The following is a 19998-nucleotide window of genomic DNA, read 5'->3' as shown; positions in this document are numbered from 1 at the left end:
AATCATGGCCCATTTCACAAGGAATCTCTTGCAGTAGTTGAAAATGCTAATTATAAAGATGGAAACATGGGGAAAGGCCAATGAAAATGAGTTAACTAAAAAAAAGCCCCATACAAAATGGTCTGTATGCCATGATTACAATCGTGTCAAAGTATGACCATGTGTAGGGACTAAGAGAATGGAGAGATGAAAATACTTGTGTATTTGGTTGGTGGGGCTGTCTTTGCCATTTTCCAAAATTATACTCTATATTTGTTGTGAATTTGTAATTTTGAAGAGTCTATGTGCCTAAGTCCACCCCCTCAACTCCCCCACCCCCAAAAGTCTAGTTTGGTTCCTCCTGCCTCTGTAACCCTTGGTGAGGCATCACATACCTGCTTCATGGAGTTGTCACCAGGATAACATGTTCTACCTTCTCATAGCGCCCTGTACCTTTCCTTCATGGCACTTGAGGCAGATTAAGTAGTGACATCAGAGCTTATGCTTTACCTATTCTATCCCAAACCAACCCAATTGAAACGTTGTAATTCCTTTTTTCAGAGATTTTCACCTGGTCCTCAAAGACCAAGAATTAAGAGCCTAAAGTCTACAGCTCTTGTCAGCCTTGAAAAACTAAACTCATTGAGGAGATGTTGGGGGGTTGGGGAGGAAGAGGGCCTGTGAGAAGCTAGGAGCAGTATTCCATATACCGTTCCTGCAATAGCTGTAGAACAGGAAAAGGGTGTGTGCCTGCTCTCAGACTACAATTCAAGCGGATTAATAAAAATCATTACAGCAATGTAACTCAAAGTATTTATTATAAACCAGATACTTTCATGAAAAAATTTGTATATATATATATATACATGCACATGTATGTATGCAAATAAGTGTGTCTGTGTGTTTTCATTTAATCCTTAAAACAACTTACAAGTAGATACTATTATTATTCCCATTTTACAGATGGGGAAACTGAGGCACAAGTGGTTAAGTAACTTTCACAGTCACCCGAAGTCTGTAACTTCTAGTAACAGAGCCAGGATTCAAGTCCAGGCAATCTGGCTCCAAGAGCCAGTACTTTAACCACTGTACTACATTGTCTCCTGTGGTCCTCAAGGGCCTGGAATGGAAACTTGGAATGGCCCCCAATGGGTAAAAAGGGCTCACCAAGTTTCCCCTTATCCCAAACCTGACACAAAAGCCACAAAGCCCCAAGACTTTGAGGTCTACGCTGTTTTGTCAGTGGGCATCTTAACAATGATCAAAGTCAACATATTATCAGAGGGCGTCATCACCTGTTGCATAACCTTTCCATAACACCTCAGGACCTTTGCACAACCCCAGGGAGGGACCCCTCCCCCAATAATGACTAAGATTGTAGCCCAAAGAGCTGGGGAACTCGAACTTAAATCGACATGAAGAGAAAAAAATAAATAAATCAGGATGTCTGGGTTTAAATCCTGGCTCTGCCATTTACTGGTTATGTTACCTTCCTCTGACTCAGTTTCTGCCATCATCTGTAAAATGGAGGTAATAATTGTCCACCTACCTTGTGATTTGTTGTATGCATTAAATGAGTTAGTACAGGTAAAGCATATAGAACAATCCTGGCACATTAGTAAGGCTAAGTTTTTTGTTGTTTTTTTTTTAAAGATTTATTTATTTACTAGAGAATAAGAGAAAGAGAGTGTGAGCAAGGAAAGGGGCAGAGGGAGAGAGAGAGATGGAGAATCTCAAGCAGACTCCTTGCTGAGCACAGAGCCTGAGTCATGGGGCTTGATCCCAGGACCCATGAGATCATAACCTGAGCTGAAATCAAGAGCCAGACGCTTAACTGACTGAGCCACACAAGCGCCCCTAGTAAGGCTAAGTTTTAGCCATCATTATTATTACCTGCATTGGGGTCTGAAAATGATACCTACTATACCTTTGTCGTAGTTTGCAATTACACATTTATTCATGGGATCGTAATAATGCCTGATGTCTCCATTAAGCTGAAAGCTCACAAGGTCAGGAGCCTTGCCCTCACGCATTGCACACTAAATTAGTGTGGCTGACTCTAGGCTTCTCCTATATCCAGGAGTACATAGGATCACCTTGCTTTCCATTAATAATAAAGAGAAAAATCCAATCTGGCTTGAAACATATGTGTGTGTGTGTATAGGAGAGAAGGGAGCTAGCCATAGAAATATGGGACTATGGGCTCTGCACACTGCAGTGCTTTTCTTCAGTGAGTCAAGAATTTAATCATGAAACCAAGGAAATTTCCACAGTTAAGCTCCCAACAGTAAGGTAGGGAAGTACATCTAACAAAGATTTTCTAGAATTACAGGACAAAAAGCTCTATCAGCAACCAATAAGTACAATCATCCTAAAGAGATCTGATACCTCATCCTTCTGACATAGGATTTTCAAAGCAGCTCTACACCAGGTGAAATGGTTGATTATCTGGTAAAAATGGGTTTCTCCATCTCTGTGATACTAGCTAGCAGGCTGTTACAGTAGTCATTTGTTTTCGTGGTGACAAGAATGGTTGCACCTTCCTCCATAGCTGGAAGTGGAAAGAAATGGTCAGAATTGACCTTTGATTCAGAATTGACGCAGTCTTCACAGGTACATTCTTCTACTGTGTACTCCAGGCCCCTCAAGAGAACTTCCTCACCAGTCCTGCTAGCACAGCCCTCCTCCTGGTCAGTGTTCACCTCGTTCTGGAGAGCCGATCCTGATTATGCAGAAACACAACCATTAACCCCAACTTCCCAGGTGGTGCAGTCATGATAGTCTTAGCAGTACACATTAGGGCTCCAAGCCACGGAGACAGATCTCCTACAAAATAAATGAGTATGTTCCTGCACTAGAAGTCACGAACTGGTAGACCACAGGCCACATTGGATTTGAAGATAGACTTTGTTTAGGTCCATACAGTGTTTTTAAGTGTTTGCTTACATGTTTTATGCTGACCCCCCCTTTAAAAATCAAAAGATTTAAAAAACAAAAAAAATTCAAGGGATTTCACCCGCAAATTGAGGTGATTGGTCTCTTTAAAAAAAAAAAATGGGGGTAACTGGTAGCTAGCATTCCTACATGAAAACAGTTGGCTGGAGTCAGTAGCACCTGTCTCCTTGAGGAAGGGCATAGGCTCTCTACTGTTGAAACCTCCACCTGGCCCATTGCATTCACTGGTTGCCCACTTGGCCCTTGGAAGCATTGAGGTATTGATCCTATTAGACACCGGTGAAATGACAGATTACCGTATGTTACAGCACACCAAAATGAGCCTTTGGGTGACACTTCAGAATTCAAAGATGCTTCCCTTACAGAGCATTTGGTAGCAAATCAAAATTTTCCTTTATAATGCATCTTTTGTGACCATGTAAGGAAGGAGCCTCTATTATGTCCCCATTTATATGCCGGTGAAGGTAAGCTTTATTACTTCCCCAACATGCCACAGAATAACTCCATCTTCCAGAATGTCCCACTTAAAGTCACTCCCCACCTGTCTCTCAGATCTCAGGCACAAGAAAAAAAGAAAAGTGAGTAAATTATAGGCAACAGTCATCTACCTCTCTTTACTGCAAACGAGCTGGGTGCTTTGTGCAGATGATGCACAGAAAATAAATGCATCAAGAAATAGGCCAATGGCTGCAATGTGTTTGGGAATCAGATCATGGGCAAAAGTGCTGCAGAAATATTTTTATCTTAAAAAGCCTTTAAGTAGAACATTCACTTCTCCGAGACTGGTTCTCTGCTGCTTAATAAAGATAATAATCTTTAAAATGACTGCTCAAATACTCCAAGAACAGCTGGTTATTCATTTCTAGCAGGTTTTTTTTTTTTTTTGGCAGTAAAATATTCACCCAAGCAAACAGCATTTACATTTCTATTAAGAATATGGCCATGGATCTTGTCAAATACTTTTTTCCTGATAGTAGCAGACCTGGCTAGCAGTTTCTGAGAGAAAGACATTTAATCAATGTGCTAACTTTGGTCAAGGAGATGGATGTTTGCCAAGGAAGCCTCAGTACTTCAGAAGAGTAATTACTGAGTGAAGAAGGTGGGGGAAGTATGGCTCTGTGGGGCACCTGCAAACCAAAAAGAAGACAGCTTGCTCCTTCCCAAAAGTTCTTTTAACACAACTGTCCTCTAACACACTCAAAAGGGCTCTAACCAAATGAAACACTCAACATGGGAAAAAAAAGAGAGAGAGAGAGAGAGCGTGCCGCGAAAAGGAACTGAAATTCACAATAGCGACCTCTTGGAAATAGATTTCCAAGACTAAACATCAAACCAACCTGTGTTTTTACGTTCATTCTTTGATGGTTCTGAATTCATCTTCTTTAGCAAGAACATCAGCACGAAAACTGTCAAAGAAACGATCAAGCTCAGGCCCAAACAGGTCCAGAGAATTGTATTCGTTTCTTTCACTGAATGAAAAGAATATCAGAGAGATAATGAGCTGACAACATAATATCCACATCAAGTAAAGATTATTTACCATCCAATTCCCTTAATTCATCAGCATTGACTTGTAAATTCTAAATAACACTTAATTAGAAGAGTTGATAAAATCTATGTTGCTAACAGCGCTGAATAAAATTGAGTTCAGTTCTGAGTAATTACTTTGCTCCTGTTGGCATTTAAATACTTGCCTTATTTCCTTTCTCGTTTTGATTCAGGAGATCTCACCCTCTTCCCCATAATGTCTATTCTTCGAATAAATAGTCAATGTAGAGAAAATAGGTCACACCAATGAATTAATTGTTCAAGCAGTATTACTTACTTGCATCACAATAACGCTGACAAGGTAGAGGAGGGGTATGAGAACATCGAAGGTGACACGGTTTGCAAGCAGTAAGCAATTTGTCAAAATACTCATTTTGGATGCACTGCTGAGCCATCTGGAACGGGATCACAAAAAGAAACAAGGAAACCCCAGAAAGAACAGCATGGAAGGACAAGTAAAATCTCGTCAGGAATTCCCCAGCAAATGTACTGACAGCAGCTAGAATGTCAAGGGGAAAAAAAGGACTTCACAACTATGACTTAGTTCCTACGAGGGGCTGCCTACTTGTACTGTGGCTAAGGATTTGAATACCAGCTCTAATTCCAGTTTCTAAGTTTGAGGCTGGGGTAGGGTCAGAGATGGAGTGTAAATATCAAGGGCAAACCATACCTGAAACAGAAACCACTTATTTATAGAGGAAATTTCTATAAATAAGCCAGGTGATAGTTGCAAGGTGTGCAGACATGCCTGACGCATCAGGCAGAAAGGTTCAATAACCACTTCTGGACCATCTGTTTTTGAGCTGTGCTGTGTGATGCGCCCCAGGCAGACAAAGTCTGTGCCCCTTAAGAACTTAAAATCTAACAGCGGAGGGGCGCCTGGGTGGCTCAGTCGGTTGAGTGGCTGCCTTCGGCTCAGGTCATGATCCCGGAGTCCTGGGATCGAGTCCCGAATTGGGCTCCCTGCTTGGCAGAGAGCCTGCTTCTCTCTCTCCCTCTGCCTGCCTCTCTGCCTGCTTGGGCTCTCTCTCTCTCTCTCTCTCTCTCTCTCTCTCTCTCTCTCTCTCTCTCTGTCAAATAGATGAATAAAATCTTTAAAAAAAAATAAGAAAATCTAACAGGGGAGATAGAAATCCACTCAACCACAAGGTGTAGTAAGAACTAATGGAATGTGAAACAGGGAAAAGGGCATCAAGCATGCCTCCCGGGTTTTGGACCTGTGAAGAATTGCAGAATTCCAACAGAAACAGGGATGTCTATGGGGCGCCTGGGTGGCTCAGTCGTTAAGCGTCTGCCTTCGACTCAGGTTATGATCCCAGGGTCCTGGGATCGAGCCCCGCATCGGGCTCCCTGCTCAGCGGGAAGCCTGCTTCTCCCTCTCCCACTCCCCCTGCTTGTGTTCCCTCTCTCACTGTGTCTCTCTCTGTCAAATAAATAAATAAAATCTTTAAAAAAAAAAAGAAATAGGGATGTCTGGGGTAAAAGCTAAATTGGTAAGAGGGTTGAGGGGAAGATAGATTTGGGGCATTAGTAGTAAAGTAATCCATGCTCCACTGTTGAAAATTTAGAAAACACAAATGAGCAGATAGAAAAACTATCCATAGTCCAAGCATCCAGAAATAATTAACATTTTGATGTCTAACAGAAGTTGCAAACAGGCTTGCTGCTGGGTTCTGTTTGGTCAACCCCTGATATAGATCTTTCTGGAAGGATTTCTGAGGCTAGATGATAGATAAATAGATAGATGATAGGGCAAACACATTTTCCTTTTTACATAAATGGAATCACTTGCGTTAGCTTTTAGCCATACTAAGTGGGATACCCATATAGAGACATCCGGAGAGGTCAGTCAGAAATTCAGGATTCAGTTAAAATGCAAGAAAATGACAAACTCCAAATTCAGTGTAATCTCTGGGGTGCAGGGAGGGTACAAAAGAGCCCCAGTTGTGTTGGTCACATTTTATTAAGCCGAGTGGTGGATACATTGGTATTTGTTGTGTTATTCTTTTGTTGTACTCTTTGTTACTATTGACATCTTTTCATATTTTTTTTTTAAGCCCCGCACCCAGCGTGGAGCCCAACTCAGGGCTTGAACTCACAACCCTGAGATCGAGACCTGAGCCAATATCAAGTGTCAGATGCTTAACCAACTAAGCCACCCAGGTGACCCCACACCTTTTCATATTTTTTAAACGGTACATAATAAATATTAAGATAGTGATGATGATAACATAAAATGCGGGAATTAAAAACAACACTTTTTTTTTAATGAAGGGTTTGAGCCTAAAAGAGATTGTGAATTCAGATTTTGATCAAAACCTCCCATTCCTCTGGGAGTCCAGGCAGTGAGGTAAATGGGTGTGGACCAAGAGCTAACCCAGCAGGTTCCACTCCCTCAAGCTCCTGCCAGACAATAAGGCAGACAAAGGTCCCAGGAAAATCACGCTTAGGGAAACGGGAAGATGAAGATCATCCACCATAACAGCCAAACAAGGAGAGTTTCAGGACGGGATGGGCAGTGAGGTCAAATTCTACAGAAAAGTCAGAAGTGATGTACTAAGGAAGGAGGTCACTGGTGCGCCTTGAGTATGTTTGTGGGTAGAAGCCATATTGTAAGTACTTAAGGAGTCGAGAGAAAGAGAAGCAGCCAATGTGGGCCATGCCTGGGAAGTCTGGTAGAAACCAGAAGAACAAAGCTTTGCCAACTCTTGGGAAAAGAAGCACAATTGTTTCCAACAGATGTGTGTGTGCTCAGGTGCCTAACGTAAGGTGCACAAGGATATTTGCTGCCTCATCATTTGTATTCACAAAAGCCCATCCATCAATGCGGACTTGGGGTGGAAGACTATGCGGCCATCAGAAAGAATGCGCCAGATGTGTTCTCATATGAACGATACATCACTGAGTGGAAAATGCAAGTTACTGAGCAAGTGTGTAATCTCTTCTGCTGTGTTTACAAATAAAACAGTAGGCAGGGGCGCCTGGGTGGCTCAGGCCGTTCAGCATCTAATTCTTGGTCTCAGCTCAGATTTTGATCTCATGGTTGTGAGTTCAAGCCCAGCGAGGAGACTACTTGAAAAAAAACAAACAAACAAGTAGAATAGTAGGTATATAGACCTATAAAGATATATATCTATATATAGACGTAAGCTAGGGTGGGAAAAAAGACAGTTTTCACTGAAAAATCTTTGGTACTGTTTGAATAATTATTTTTGAATAATTATTCTTTAAATAAGAATCTTCTTTTTTTAAGGGTGGTGTTTTAGTCCATTCAGGCTGCTATACAAAATACTACAGACTGATGGGATGCCTGGGTGGCTCAGTAGGTTAAGCGACTGCCTTCGGCTCAGGTCATGATCCCAGGGCCCTGGGATCAAGCCCCGTGTCCGGCCTCTGCTCCGCAGGAAGCCTCCTTCTCCCTCCACCTGCCGCTCCCCCTGTTTGTGTTCCCTCTCTTTCTCTGAGAAATAAATAAAAATCTTTAAAAAAATACTATAGACTGAGTATAGTTCTTTTTTTTTAAAGATTTTATTTATTTATTTGACAGAGCAAGACACAACGAGAGAGGGAACACAAGCAGGGGGAGTGGGAGAGGGAGAAGCAGGCTTCCCGCTGAGCAGGGAGCCCGTTGTGGGGCTCGATCCCAGGACCCCGGGATCATGACCTGAGCCGAAGGCAGACGCTTAACTACTGAGCCACCCAGGTGCCTCTAGACTGAGTGTAGTTCTGTTACAAATAACAGAAGTATATTTCTCAGAGATTAGGTGTCTGGTGAGAGCCCACTTCTTGAACCTAGGAAGAATCTGAGAATGGGGAAAGAAATAGGGAAGTCCAAGGGAAAAGCTAAATTGGCAAGAGGGTTGAGGGGGAAAGGACAGCAATCTTTTTATTATATTCCCCCAAGGCGGAAGGGGCAAGAGATCTCTCCAGAGTCTCTTTTATAAGGACACTAATCCCCTTCACGAGAGCTCCACCCTCATGACCTAATCACCTCCCCAAGACCCCATCTCCCAATACCACCACACTGGGGATCAGGTTTCAACATGAATTTCCAGGGGACACAAATATTTAGTCTGTAGGAGCAGGGGCATTTGGAAGAGGAAAGAAAGCAGAGTGAAAGGTATGAACAGCAGAGACCAAGAGAAAAGGGATAAAGATTAAAGATGTCAGAGAGGGGCATCTGGGTGGCTCAGTCGTTAAGCATCTGCCTTCGGCTCAGGTCATGATCCCAGGGTCCTGGGAGCGAGCCCCGTGTCGGGCTCCCTGCTCGCGGGGAGGCCTGCTTCTCCCTCTTCCACTCCCCCTGCTTGTGTTCCTGTTCTCTCTCTCTCTCTCTCTGTCAAATAAATAAATAATAAATCTTAAAAAAAATAAAGATGTCAGAGAGACCCCTGATGGGCAGAGTCTGGGCCAATGTGAGTCCTGAAAGCCAAAAGCACCAAGGGAAGCATCTCCCCAGCTCTCCCTGGGTCTTAGAAGCAGTGAAGTCCTGCAGAGGTTGTTCTTCATCACCTGGGGACCTCGAGCAGCTTGGAGAAGCCCAGGGATGGCTCCACCCTCAGAGAGGTCTGGCTGACCCTTCTTGGTGGGCCACCAAGCCTCTCTGATATGCAGGAACCAGGTTCCTCCCAGGAACCAAGGCCAAGAGGCTCATCTCACTTCACTCTCATCCTTAAAACGTATTCCTTCTCCCAGCCATTTCAAGCTGGAACCAAGAGTGCACCATGTCTGTGGTCAGCCCAGAGAGGATTTCGATGAAAGCCTGCTGAAGTTCCCCGGGACGGCTCTGATTGCTTGCCTTCCCCAAGTCTGTTGTTGCTCAGCTTGTCCCAGCTCTGTCTTTGATTCTGTGGGGGAAGCCTGTGATGCTTCCAATAAACTCTGTCTCTGGCTTACATTAGCCAAAGTCAGTTTGGGTTGGTTGCTAGCAATCCAAAAATAAAAATAAAATCTTTAACCACATAACTGATTTTTAGCTGATTGCTCCACTCACGCCTCAAAGGACAACAACGGACCATGACTGGGGGGTGTCATGCCTTCCCCTTTGCTCCTCAGGATGGGAGTGACTAGTTAATTCTGACATCTTAGGGTCAGCTGGTTCTCCTGCAGGACAGGTAAGGAGATGGGGAAACAGACTAAGAGCAGACAGGGATAAGTGTGCAACAGAGGTTGGGAGACGTCATACTAGTCAAGACTCTTTCAAAGGCGTGACATAAAAACTTAAGTTAAAAGGAATTTAACTTAACCTGGGTGGCTCAGTGAGTTAAATGTCTGCCTTTGGCTCAGATCATGAGCTCAGGGTCCTGGGATCAAGCCCCGCCTCGAGCTCCCTGCTCAGCAGAGAGCCTGCTTCTCCCTCTCCCTCTCCCCCTGCTCGTGTGTGCACTCTCTCTCTCCTCTCTCTCTCTTTCTCTCAAATAAATTAAAAAAATATATATTTTTTAAAAAGGAATTTACCATGGCTCAAAAAAAAAAAAAAAAAAAGGGGCGCCTGGGTGGCTCAGTCGTTAAGCGTCTGCCTTCAGCTCAGGTCATGATCCCAGGGTCCTGGGATCAAGCCCCGCATCCGGCTCCCTGCTCAACGGGAGGCCTGCTTCTCCCTCTCCCAGTCCCCCTGCTTGTGTTCCCTCTCTCACTGTGTCTTTCTCTGTCAAATAAATAAATAAAATCTTAAAAAAAAAAAAAAAGGAATTTACCATGGCTCAGTCAGTGAAGCAACCAGCTATTGATTTCAGCTCACGTCATGATCTCAGGGTTGTGAGATTGAGCCCTGTATCAGGCTCCACTCTGGGCATGGAGCCTGCTTAAGATTCTCTCTCTCCCTCTGCCCCTCTGCCTCTCCCCTGCCTCTCTCCCTCCCTCTCTTAAAAAAAAAATAAGGGGGGCACCTGGGTGGCTCAGTCGTTAAGCATCTGCCTTTGGCTCAGGTCATGATCCCGGGGTCCTGGGATCGAACAACACATCGGGCTCCCTGCTCAGCGGGAAGCCTGCTTCTCCCTCTCCCACTCCCCCGGCTTGTGTTCCCTCTCTCACTGTGTCTCTCTCTGTCAAATAAATAAAATCTTTAAAAAATAATAATAATAAGGGAATTTACTGGCCTCTGGTTGAGAAATCCAGCAGTAGAATCGGCTTTACTGGCTTGAGTTTTGTCTTAGCATTCTGGTTTCTCTCTGTCATTTAATTCAGCAATGCCATCTTCTGGGTCTTGCCTACAGTCTCGGGTCCTCCCCTCATGGTTACAAGAAAGCTGCAGCACCTCCGGACTTCACACACTCCTCTTCCTTCCAAACTCTCTCCCAAGTAATCTCATCTGCTTCTGTGGTTTTGAACGTGTTAACATCCAAACCTACATGTGCAGCCCCAACCTTGTCCCTGAAATCCAGACCCAACTACGACTGCCTACTTGACATCTCTACTTCCAAGCCAAGGAGGCACCTCAAACTTCATTGAAGTGCATTTGGATTCTCCAAAAAGGACAGAGTATATGCTGTCTTTATGTAAATCCACTTGGTCATGGAATCCCTTTTTTCAAGGACCACCTATCAACATTCAGGAATATATGTTTCATAGAACACAATTTGAGAAGAATGAGGCCAAATTAGCTCCATGATTCGCCCCAGGTCTGAAAGACTGTGATTTAGGAATTTAGCAGAGCAACATTTAAAATAAGGATTTTTTAAAAGTGTCATGACAGAGTTTGTCAATGAAATAACGTCACCAAAACAGTGCTAGGTCTGACCTCACTCTACACAGAAATAAACAAGAGGAAAACCAATCCCGGAGTCTGCCTTAAGCTTCTACACCTACTTATAGCTCTGAAGAAGCAGAGACACTGCCTCAAACATCCAAAGACATTAGCATGCTCTGCAAGGAAAATTCCATCCAACCAGAAGATTCTTCTCTCCACACTATTAAACTATGATCCAGTTTTCACAACAGAGCACTTTGACCTTTAGCTCTTAACTCCAAACAAAAGTACACAGTTTCTTCCAAGGGCTTTAGTAGATTTTTCACTTGGGAGGAGAAATCTACACCTGTATTAGTCAGGGTTCTACAGAGAAATACAACCAGCAAGGTGTGTGTGTGTATACACAAACATATACATACATTCATTTGTATATATATTATATTATTACAAGAAATTGATTCACACAATGATGGAGGCTGAGAAGTCCTAAAATCTGCAGTTGTCAAGCTGGAGATGCAGGAGAATCAATAGTGCTGGTGTAAAGTAAATTCCAGTCTAAGAACTGGCAGGCTTGAGACCCAACAAGAGCCAAGAGAGAAAGGTGGATATTTTAAGGAATTGGCTCACATAGTTATGGGGGCTGGCAAGTCTGAAATCCATAGGACAAGCCAGCAGGCTGAAAATTCAGGCAAGACTTGGTGTTGTCACAGTCTCGAGTCCAAAATCCAGAGGGCAAGCCAAACAGTCTGGAAACCCAAGCAGGATTTCTATGTGGCCGTCTTGAAGCCAAATTCTTTCTTTGGGAAACCTCGGTCTTAAGGCCTTCAACTGATTAGATGAGGCCCACCCACATTATAGAGGGTGAACTGCCTCATTCAAAGTGTGTTGATTTAAATGTTAGTCACATCTAAAAAAGTATATCCACAGCAACATCTAGACCGTGTTGCTCTTCCGCTCATTAGAGCTGTTGCCAATAACACAGTTCTTTCCTTCTGAGGACAAGGCCAGATGTATTTTCCATATCCCTCTTGAAGTTACTCATGTAACTTGCTTTTGATCAAAGAAATGTGAGCAGAAGAAACAGTTGTCACTTGAAGACAGAGGCTGTGCTTAAGTCATCACATTCTCTTCCCTCTCCCATGCCGAATGGCAAAACCCCAATGGGCCTAAAATTTATTTGTAGAAGCCCTCACCCGCAATGTGATGGTATTTGGAGGTGGGGCCTTTGGGGGTGGTTAAGTTTAGATGAGGTCATGAGCAGAGGCCCTCACGATGGGATTAGTGTCCCTATAAGAAGAGACACCAGAGATCTTACTCTCTCAAGCAATAATCATGCCATGTGAACACACAACAAGGAGGCAGCCAGTCTGGTTTGTAAACCAGACACCAAGTCTGTCGGCACCTGATCTTGTCGGCACTCCCCAGCCCCCAGAAGTGTGAGAACTAAATTTCTGTTGTTGAAGCCCCCTAGCCTATGATATTTTGGTACAGCGGCCGGAACTAAGCCAGACACATGGCACGAATGAGATTTGGATGCTATTTGTTATGGCAACATCGCTTTGTCTCTCCTGACTGATAAAGGGTCAAAAGCCATGGTATTAACCACTGTGCAGTTGCACCTCTTCACTGTCACTAACAACTTCTTCACGAGACCTACTATTCCCAACAACCCCGTTCTCGTGTTGTGCAGTCCAAACTGAAAGAAACCCCAAAGCACACAAAACTAACACAAACACAAAGGAAGAGCAAACCCTAAACCAGGATCATTGGCCCACTAGAGCACCCACAAACTCCAGATGGTTTCGTTTCTTCTTCACTTTGAAACAGAGCCTGGGGAAAGCAAGCCTTCACTGAGGGGCAAGGAACGAGGTTCAACTGCTCAGAGCCAAGAGATCTAAGGACGCAGAGCCCAGAAGCCCCACTGAACGAGGCCTGGAGCCCTGCACTGGAAGATTCCAATGCAAAGATGCTCCTCCCTCCTTCTCTTCCTCTCACTTAGATCTCCGCGCATTACTCAGAAGCCTTGTTTGCTTGGGGACATGAGAAGGCTAATTTGATTTGAGGCCAAGGCTGGAGGCCTGTGAATATTCCCTTTGAAGACGGGCACCTCTGAATTCCTGCTTCCCCCCCTCCAACACAGACACTATCAGAAGCGCCACAACCTGTCAGCTCTTTAGAACTTCTCAAAGTGGCCTCCCTCTGATTTCCAGAGGGTCCTGGCTGCTTGCAATTCTCAGGCTCACGGTGTCAGGGAATGGGGGTTTCTTGTTTTTCAAATCACTGACTCCTCCCTGGGACGCTTTTTTGTCCTTGCTTTAAACACCAACAACCACAAGACCCAGAGGACCTGACAGTGACATCTGCATCGTTAAGGGATCAGAGCGGTGGAGGAAGTCCTCCCATCCAGTAAAGATGGACCACGTGCCCACCACGTGCCAAGCTCTGTGCCAGGCACCAGGCACAAGAGTGAGTTCCATTTAGATGGGGTTCCTGCCCTGACGGAGGTTGCAGTCTGGTGGGGAAAACACAGCAAAAATTAGCAAAGGAGGGGCATCTGGGTTGCTTAGTCGTTTAAGCATCTGACTCTTGATTTTGGCTCAGGTCATGGTCTCAGGGTCATGGGATGGAGCTCTGAGTCAGGATTGGCCCTGGGCATGGAATCGGCTTGGGATTCTCTCTCTCCCTCTGCCCCTACCCAGCTTGCTCTCTGTCTCTCCCCCTCCCCCCAAAAAATATATAGGGGCACCTGGGTGGTTCAGTCAGTTGAGCATCTGCTCTTGGCTCAGGTCATGATCCCAGGATCCTGGGATCGAGTCCCACATCAGGCTCACTGCTCCACAGGGAGTCTGCTTCTCCCACCACCCTTCGTCTCTGCTCATGACCTCTCTCTCTCAAATAAATAAATTCTTAAAACATATATATAATATATATATATATATATATATATATATAAAGGAAGCATATCCAATTGCGAAAGTACTTTTAAGGAGAAAGCACAGTACTGAGACACAAACTAAAAAGAGGTGAGTGGGGCCGGGGAGCGGGGAGTTACTCCAGTGTTGGCTGGAGGTCTTCCTAGAAACAGTTGCCATGATGGAATTAGACCATGACAAGTTCTGGGCGGAAATACTTGTGAAGGATAAAGGGAGGAAGCCAGCGGAAGAGAAGAAACCTTCAGATGCAGGCCTAGCTGCACTGCAGGCGAGGGGAGGGAAGAATTCGGGGGGGAAAGCACCTCAGCAGGCAATGCAAGTCCCCGAAAGGCCAGTCTGAAGGGGAGTTCTTTTTTTTTTTTAAGATTTTATTTATTTATTTGAGAGAGAGAATGAGAGAGAGAGAGCACATGAGAGGGGGGAGGGTCAGAGGGAGAAGCAGACTCCTCGCTGAGCAGGGAGCCTGATGTGGGACTTGATCCCGGGACTCCAGGATCATGACCTGAGCCGAAGGCAGTCGCTTAACCAACTGAGCCACCCAGGCGCCCTGAAGGGGAGTTCTTGAGCCAAGACTGCCCATCAGAGGAATCTCATGTCTTGGAGGAGGGGGCCCAGTGTGCTAACGCCCTTGCCGGGCTCAGGCCTGGCTGGGAACAGAAAGGGGAAGCGTAGTCTCAGTGTGAAAGCAGTGGTGAGTGGCGGCAGCCAGCGTGGTCAGTCAAGCGTGTTCCCTGCTGGACATCCCAGAGGACACTGTCATGGCGGCCATGAGTGTTTGGGGAGCAGCCTGCCATGACTTCCATGGGCCGTTCTCCCTGAGGGAAGTTAGTGAATCAAACCAAGGCCTTTGTCACTGCAGTTGGTCATGGGACTGCACCTGGTCTCATTCTTTCCTCCACTCCTCATCCGATAGCTCCTTACCTGCAGCCATCACCTGAGCTGCTCGGGAGGGCTCACCTGGTGACGTGGCCCAAATCTTCACTCTTGAGAGGTATGAACTCTTGCAAATCACACCTTTCTCAGGCCCAGATTACTGCGTGTGCTCATTCACAGTTTCGGGGGGACAAGGGAGTGCCCCCAAGTAGATTCCCTGGGTTGCACATATTCCTCCCTGCTCCCATTGCATTCAGGCACCCGTACCTCTCCCTGCCGACCAGGCCAATTACCTACACTAATATGATTTCCATTCTCTCCTGCTGGTCTGGGCACAGGTGTCCAAAGGGTCCTGGCATGGCTTTTGACCGCTCCACCCCTGGCAGTCAACAGCGCACACCCCCTGTGGGGACCAGCACCTACAACGTTGCAGTCAACTTCTGTTGTCTTAAGCAACCAAGTTTGTGGCACTTTGTTACAGCACCCCTAGGAAATGAATACAAAAGGTAATATTTAGTTTGAGACCCACCAGATCAAGAGAAGGCACCAGTGTGAGCCACCAGGGGACAGTGGTTCTGGCAAAAGGAAAACTAAAGGCAATGCCCCGTAGGCCAGGAAGGGTGCAGGTAAGCTGGAGGACCTGAAAAAGGGCACAGGTTGGAGTTGAGAACAGAGAGGTAAGCAGGGCACAGACCAGGCCGGTCCTGCAGGAATGGAAGTGGGGGGTTTTAGACCAAGTGCATTGGTGCATTTTACCCAGACGGGTGTTATGATCCAATTTAGCATAGAAACTATTTCACTTGGGGCTCAGTCTGTTAAGCAACCGCCTTCAGCTCAGGTCATGATCCCAGGGTCCTGGGATCAAGCCCCGAATCGAGCTCCCTGCTCAGCGAGGAGTCTGCTTCTCCCTCTCCCTCTGCCTGCCGCTCCCCCTGCTTGTGTTCTCTCTCTCTCTGTGTCAAATAAATAAATAAACAAAATCTTTAAAAAAAGAAAAAAAGAAAGAAACTATTTCACTTAAGTCCACTGTGACAGGGAACATAGATTTGGTGTGAAACTGCAGGATTTTGTCTTCTTTCCTAATGACACTATACTAGCCTAAGTTCCCTAGAAAACAGAACTGGAGGCAAGGACGAAGGTGCTAATGCTGAACTTGGGGCGTGCAAATGTGCCAGCAAGGATGAGAAGAAAAGGGAGTGAAGCAATGTGAGTAATCAGTGTTATGGGCTGAATTGGGACCCCCCCCTCCCCAGATCCATAAGTTCAAGTCTTAACCCCTCCACCCCTGTACCTCAGATTGCTACTGTATTTGGAGATGGGGTCTTTAAAGAGGTAATTCTGTTAAAACGAGGCCATCAGGGTAGGACCCTCATCCCATCTGAACGGTGTCCATATAAAAAGAGCCACCAGGGTGGCGAGCACATGCATAGAGGAAAGGCCCCTATAAGGACACGTAGGAAGGTAATTGTCTGCAAGCCAAGGAGAGGGGCCTCGAGAGAAACCAAACCTGTGATGCTTTGGTCTTGGGTTTGCAGTCTCCAAAACTGTGAGAAGATGAGTTTCTGTTGTTTAAGCCCCCATGGTCTACAATATGTAATATGGCAGCCCTCACAGACCAATATATGAGTTACTTCAACAGCTACTGATTCGGGGTGAATTGCAGAGAGACAAAGCAGGTGCTGTCTGTCCTACATGCAGGACTTCTTCAGGTGGCCTTTGTAATTGGTTGAGTAGTGTCCCCCCCAAATTCATGTCCACCTGGAATGGTGGCACAGATGCCTGAATGCAATGGGGGCAGACGTGACCTCATTTGAAAATAGGGTCTTTGCAGATGTGATTAGTTCAGGACCTCCTAAATCCAACAAGCAGTGTCTAAGAGAAAGGCGGGGGCAATTTGGACACACACACAGAGAGAAGAGGCCATGTCAAGACAGAGGCACACTGGAGAGACACAGCCACAAGCCAAGGAATGCCTGGGGCCACCAGAAGCTGGAAGAGGCAAGGCGGGATTCTCCCCAACAGCCTTCAGAGGGAGTGCAGCTGTATCAACGCCATGATTTAGGACGTCAGGCCTCCAGGACTGTGAGAGAATAAGTCCCTGCTGTTTTAAGCCACTCTGTTTGTGACAATCTGTCACAGGAGCCACAGGAAACTAATACAGGCTGCAAGGGGAAGCTACATCTGAATAGTCCATGAGCCCATGAAGGAGGAAAGAGAGGGAATTTGTCCAACTGCCTCCCACTTCCTGTTTCCCAGAATGCAAAGTGTTCTCCCCTGGGCGTTAACTAGTCTGAGCTGGTTTGCCTCCTGCTGCAGCTTTGGCTGCCACCTGGGATGGTGGTGTTTCATCGGGATCTGAAATTTACAGGAGGAGCCAGAAACTCCACACCTCTAGCTGGTTGATGTGGCTGCAGGGGTGGGTCCAGAACTCCTAGGGCAAACGACTAGTCAGATCCAGGTCCGGGGAGCAACTGAGAGTTCAGGAGAAGGGCATTGAGGTCCTCTGAGCAGGACATACTATGTATCCATTATAGATACATGTCCCTTGGGAGACCTGTTGTAAGAATTAAATAAAAGTATGACGGCAATGGATGAACCCAATGTGGTCTATCCATGCACTGAAATACTGCCCAGCCTGAAAAAGGGAGGAAATTCTTTTTTTTTTTATTTTGTTTTATTTATTTATTTGAGAGACAAAGTGAGCAAGAGAGAGAGAGAGCACACGAGCAAGGGCAGAGGGAGAGGGAGAAGGAGAAGCAGGCTCCCCGGCTGAGCTGGGAGCCTGATGCGGGGCTCAATCCCAAAACCCTGGGATCATGACCTGAGCCGAAGGCAGACGTCTTAACCGACTGAGCCACCCAGACTCCCCAAGGAAGGAAATTCTGACACGTGTTGCAACATGGATGAACCTGGAGGACATCATGCTAAGTGAGAGAGAATCCAGTCACAAAAAAACAAATACTGTATGGTTCCCCTTAAATGAGATACTTACAGTCATCAAATTCACAGAGTCAGAAAGCAGAAGGGTGGTTGCCAGGGGCTGGGGAAGGGGTAATGGGGAGTCAGTGTTTAACGGGTGTGGAGTTTCAGTTTGGGAGGGTGAAAAAAGTTTGGAGCTGGATGGTAGTGAGGGTTGCACAGTGAGTGGTGAGTGGTTTCTCGGTGCCACTGAATTGTCCACTTAAATACGGTCAAGATGGTACATTTTACATTATGTTCATTTTACCACAATTTTTAAAAATAAAAAAAAAACTTTTTAACGACTGCAAAGCATTTAACACAATCTGGCATATGGTAATCACTGGGAAAAAATAGTAGCTTTTATTGTTCTTATTTTTATGAAAGTAACTCACACAGTATCTGGCATATGGTAGGCATGCAACAATTATTTGTTGAATTGAATTAAATCATATCAGGTACTAAAAAATAGAATCTACTATTCTTCCTGGATTCTGAGTTAGAACACAGCATCCCTTTGTTTAGAAGACTGGTGACTTTCAGAAAAGAAATTGACGTCATTCATCTTTGTATCACTCTCTTCTCCATCACCTAACAAGTGCTTTGAACCTGGTGGGCCTCTGACAGACGCTTGTTAAATAAGTACACATTCTGTTGTAGGGTATTAGTCTGGAACACTACTGTATGGTGGACATTAGAGCTGGTTTTATCCTGCCCTCTTCCTACCCCATCCATGCACACTTCTTTTTATGGTAACTATGGGGAATCCATTCCTGCCTCATTCCATTCAACTCATTCAATCCTTCAGACATCAAATTTCTCTTGAGTGTTAGCTATTTGCCAGACATTGTACAAGACCCTGGAGATAGAGCAGTGAACAATGTGGTTATAGTCCCTGCCCTCATGGAGCTCAGTATTGCAGAGAAGAAAAGCACAGAACAAGTCATTAATCGCAAATAGTTCTTTATGGATGATGGGGTATTCTGCGTAGATACTGTAGGAGGTTTTTTTTAAATCTTCTGTCCATCCAGCAGTGGAGAGGTGTATTAACATTCTCCTTATGTTGGAAACACTGATGTTTTTACATCAGAATTGTTAGGTACCTTTAACCACCTCAGATCTGTGGTTATTCCCATTTAGTTCACATTAGATTGAGCAAGACCCCATTAAAATGTGATTTAGAGACATAAAACTCATTAGGAAGATGATTATACATCAGAATGCCAAAAGGAATGATTTAATTTCTTCTCTAGATCATCCCACTTGGGATTTTTTTAATTCCATAAAACCAGTATTTGACATAATATTTTGAAAAATGAATAAAGGAAAATATGTCTGAATTATAACCAAAGCTCTGATTCAAAGTTCTTCAAAATGTTCTCTAAAATTACATGAAGGGGGGGCGCCTGGGTGGCTCAGTCGGTTAAGCGTCTGCCTTCGGCTCAGGTCATGATCCCGGGGTCCTGGGATCGAGCCCCGCATCGGGCTCCCTGCTCAGCAGGAAGCCTGCTTCTCCTTCTCTCACTCTCCCTGCTTGTGTTCCTGCTCTCGCTGTTTCTGTCAAATAAAGAAATAAAATCTTAAAAAAAAAATAAAAATAAAAATAAAAAATAAATAAAATTACATGAAGGGTTCCAGTTTCTAGGTAAGATGAAATAAGCACACTCTCCCTAGTCTCTCCGAATTATTGCTATAAAACTGAGTGGAATGTAGCTACTTGAGGACTCTGAAAAATACATAATGGCAGTAAATGGGGATGAAGAAGAAAATATTAAGTGCTAGCAAAGCAGAGATGAGTCCTCCCATTCTCTCACTGCTTAGCCCAGATGTGGGTGCATCCCTAGAAATGCAAGGCAGTATGGGATAACTAAACCCCCAGATCTGGTCTGTAAGACCAAAAAGGGGCTTCCCAGAGGACTAGAAAGTACCCGGGATATTGTAGAAAGGGAGAAGCCTGGGAAAGTGACTCCATAAAGTCATTTATGACCTCCTGAACTTCTCTACACAGAAAAAGACTTGGAGAACCTTGAGACAGACTACTGCCTAGTCCAGATCCCACACCAG

At 45.0% G+C, this 19998-nt stretch overlaps 1 protein-coding gene across 3 annotated transcripts in view; it reads right to left on the bottom strand.

Moving 5' to 3' along the window:
* Positions 1–1725: 1725 nt before the first annotated feature.
* TNFRSF17 (TNF receptor superfamily member 17) overlaps positions 1726–19998 on the bottom strand; it is a 48770-nt gene continuing 30497 nt past the window's right edge. Inside the window, exons 3-6 of one of the 3 annotated variants that reach the window (XM_027613733.2) lie at positions 4760–4877; positions 4272–4403; positions 2642–2701; positions 1726–2530 (exon numbers count right to left, since the gene is read on the bottom strand). In XM_027613733.2, the coding sequence (XP_027469534.2) occupies positions 2424–2530; positions 2642–2701; positions 4272–4403; positions 4760–4877 (417 nt within the window). In that variant the 3' untranslated portion in view covers positions 1726–2423. Of the gene's footprint in view, positions 2702–4271; positions 4404–4759; positions 4878–19998 lie in introns of all 3 variants that reach the window. The other 2 variants (XM_027613731.2, XM_027613730.2) reach the window with 2 other exon arrangements.

The sequence above is a fragment of the Zalophus californianus genome, chromosome 10 (assembly GCF_009762305.2).
Source record: "Zalophus californianus isolate mZalCal1 chromosome 10, mZalCal1.pri.v2, whole genome shotgun sequence".
In the NCBI taxonomy this organism is placed as follows: Eukaryota; Metazoa; Chordata; class Mammalia; order Carnivora; family Otariidae; genus Zalophus; species Zalophus californianus.
This window is presented reverse-complemented; position numbering and strand designations above follow the sequence as displayed.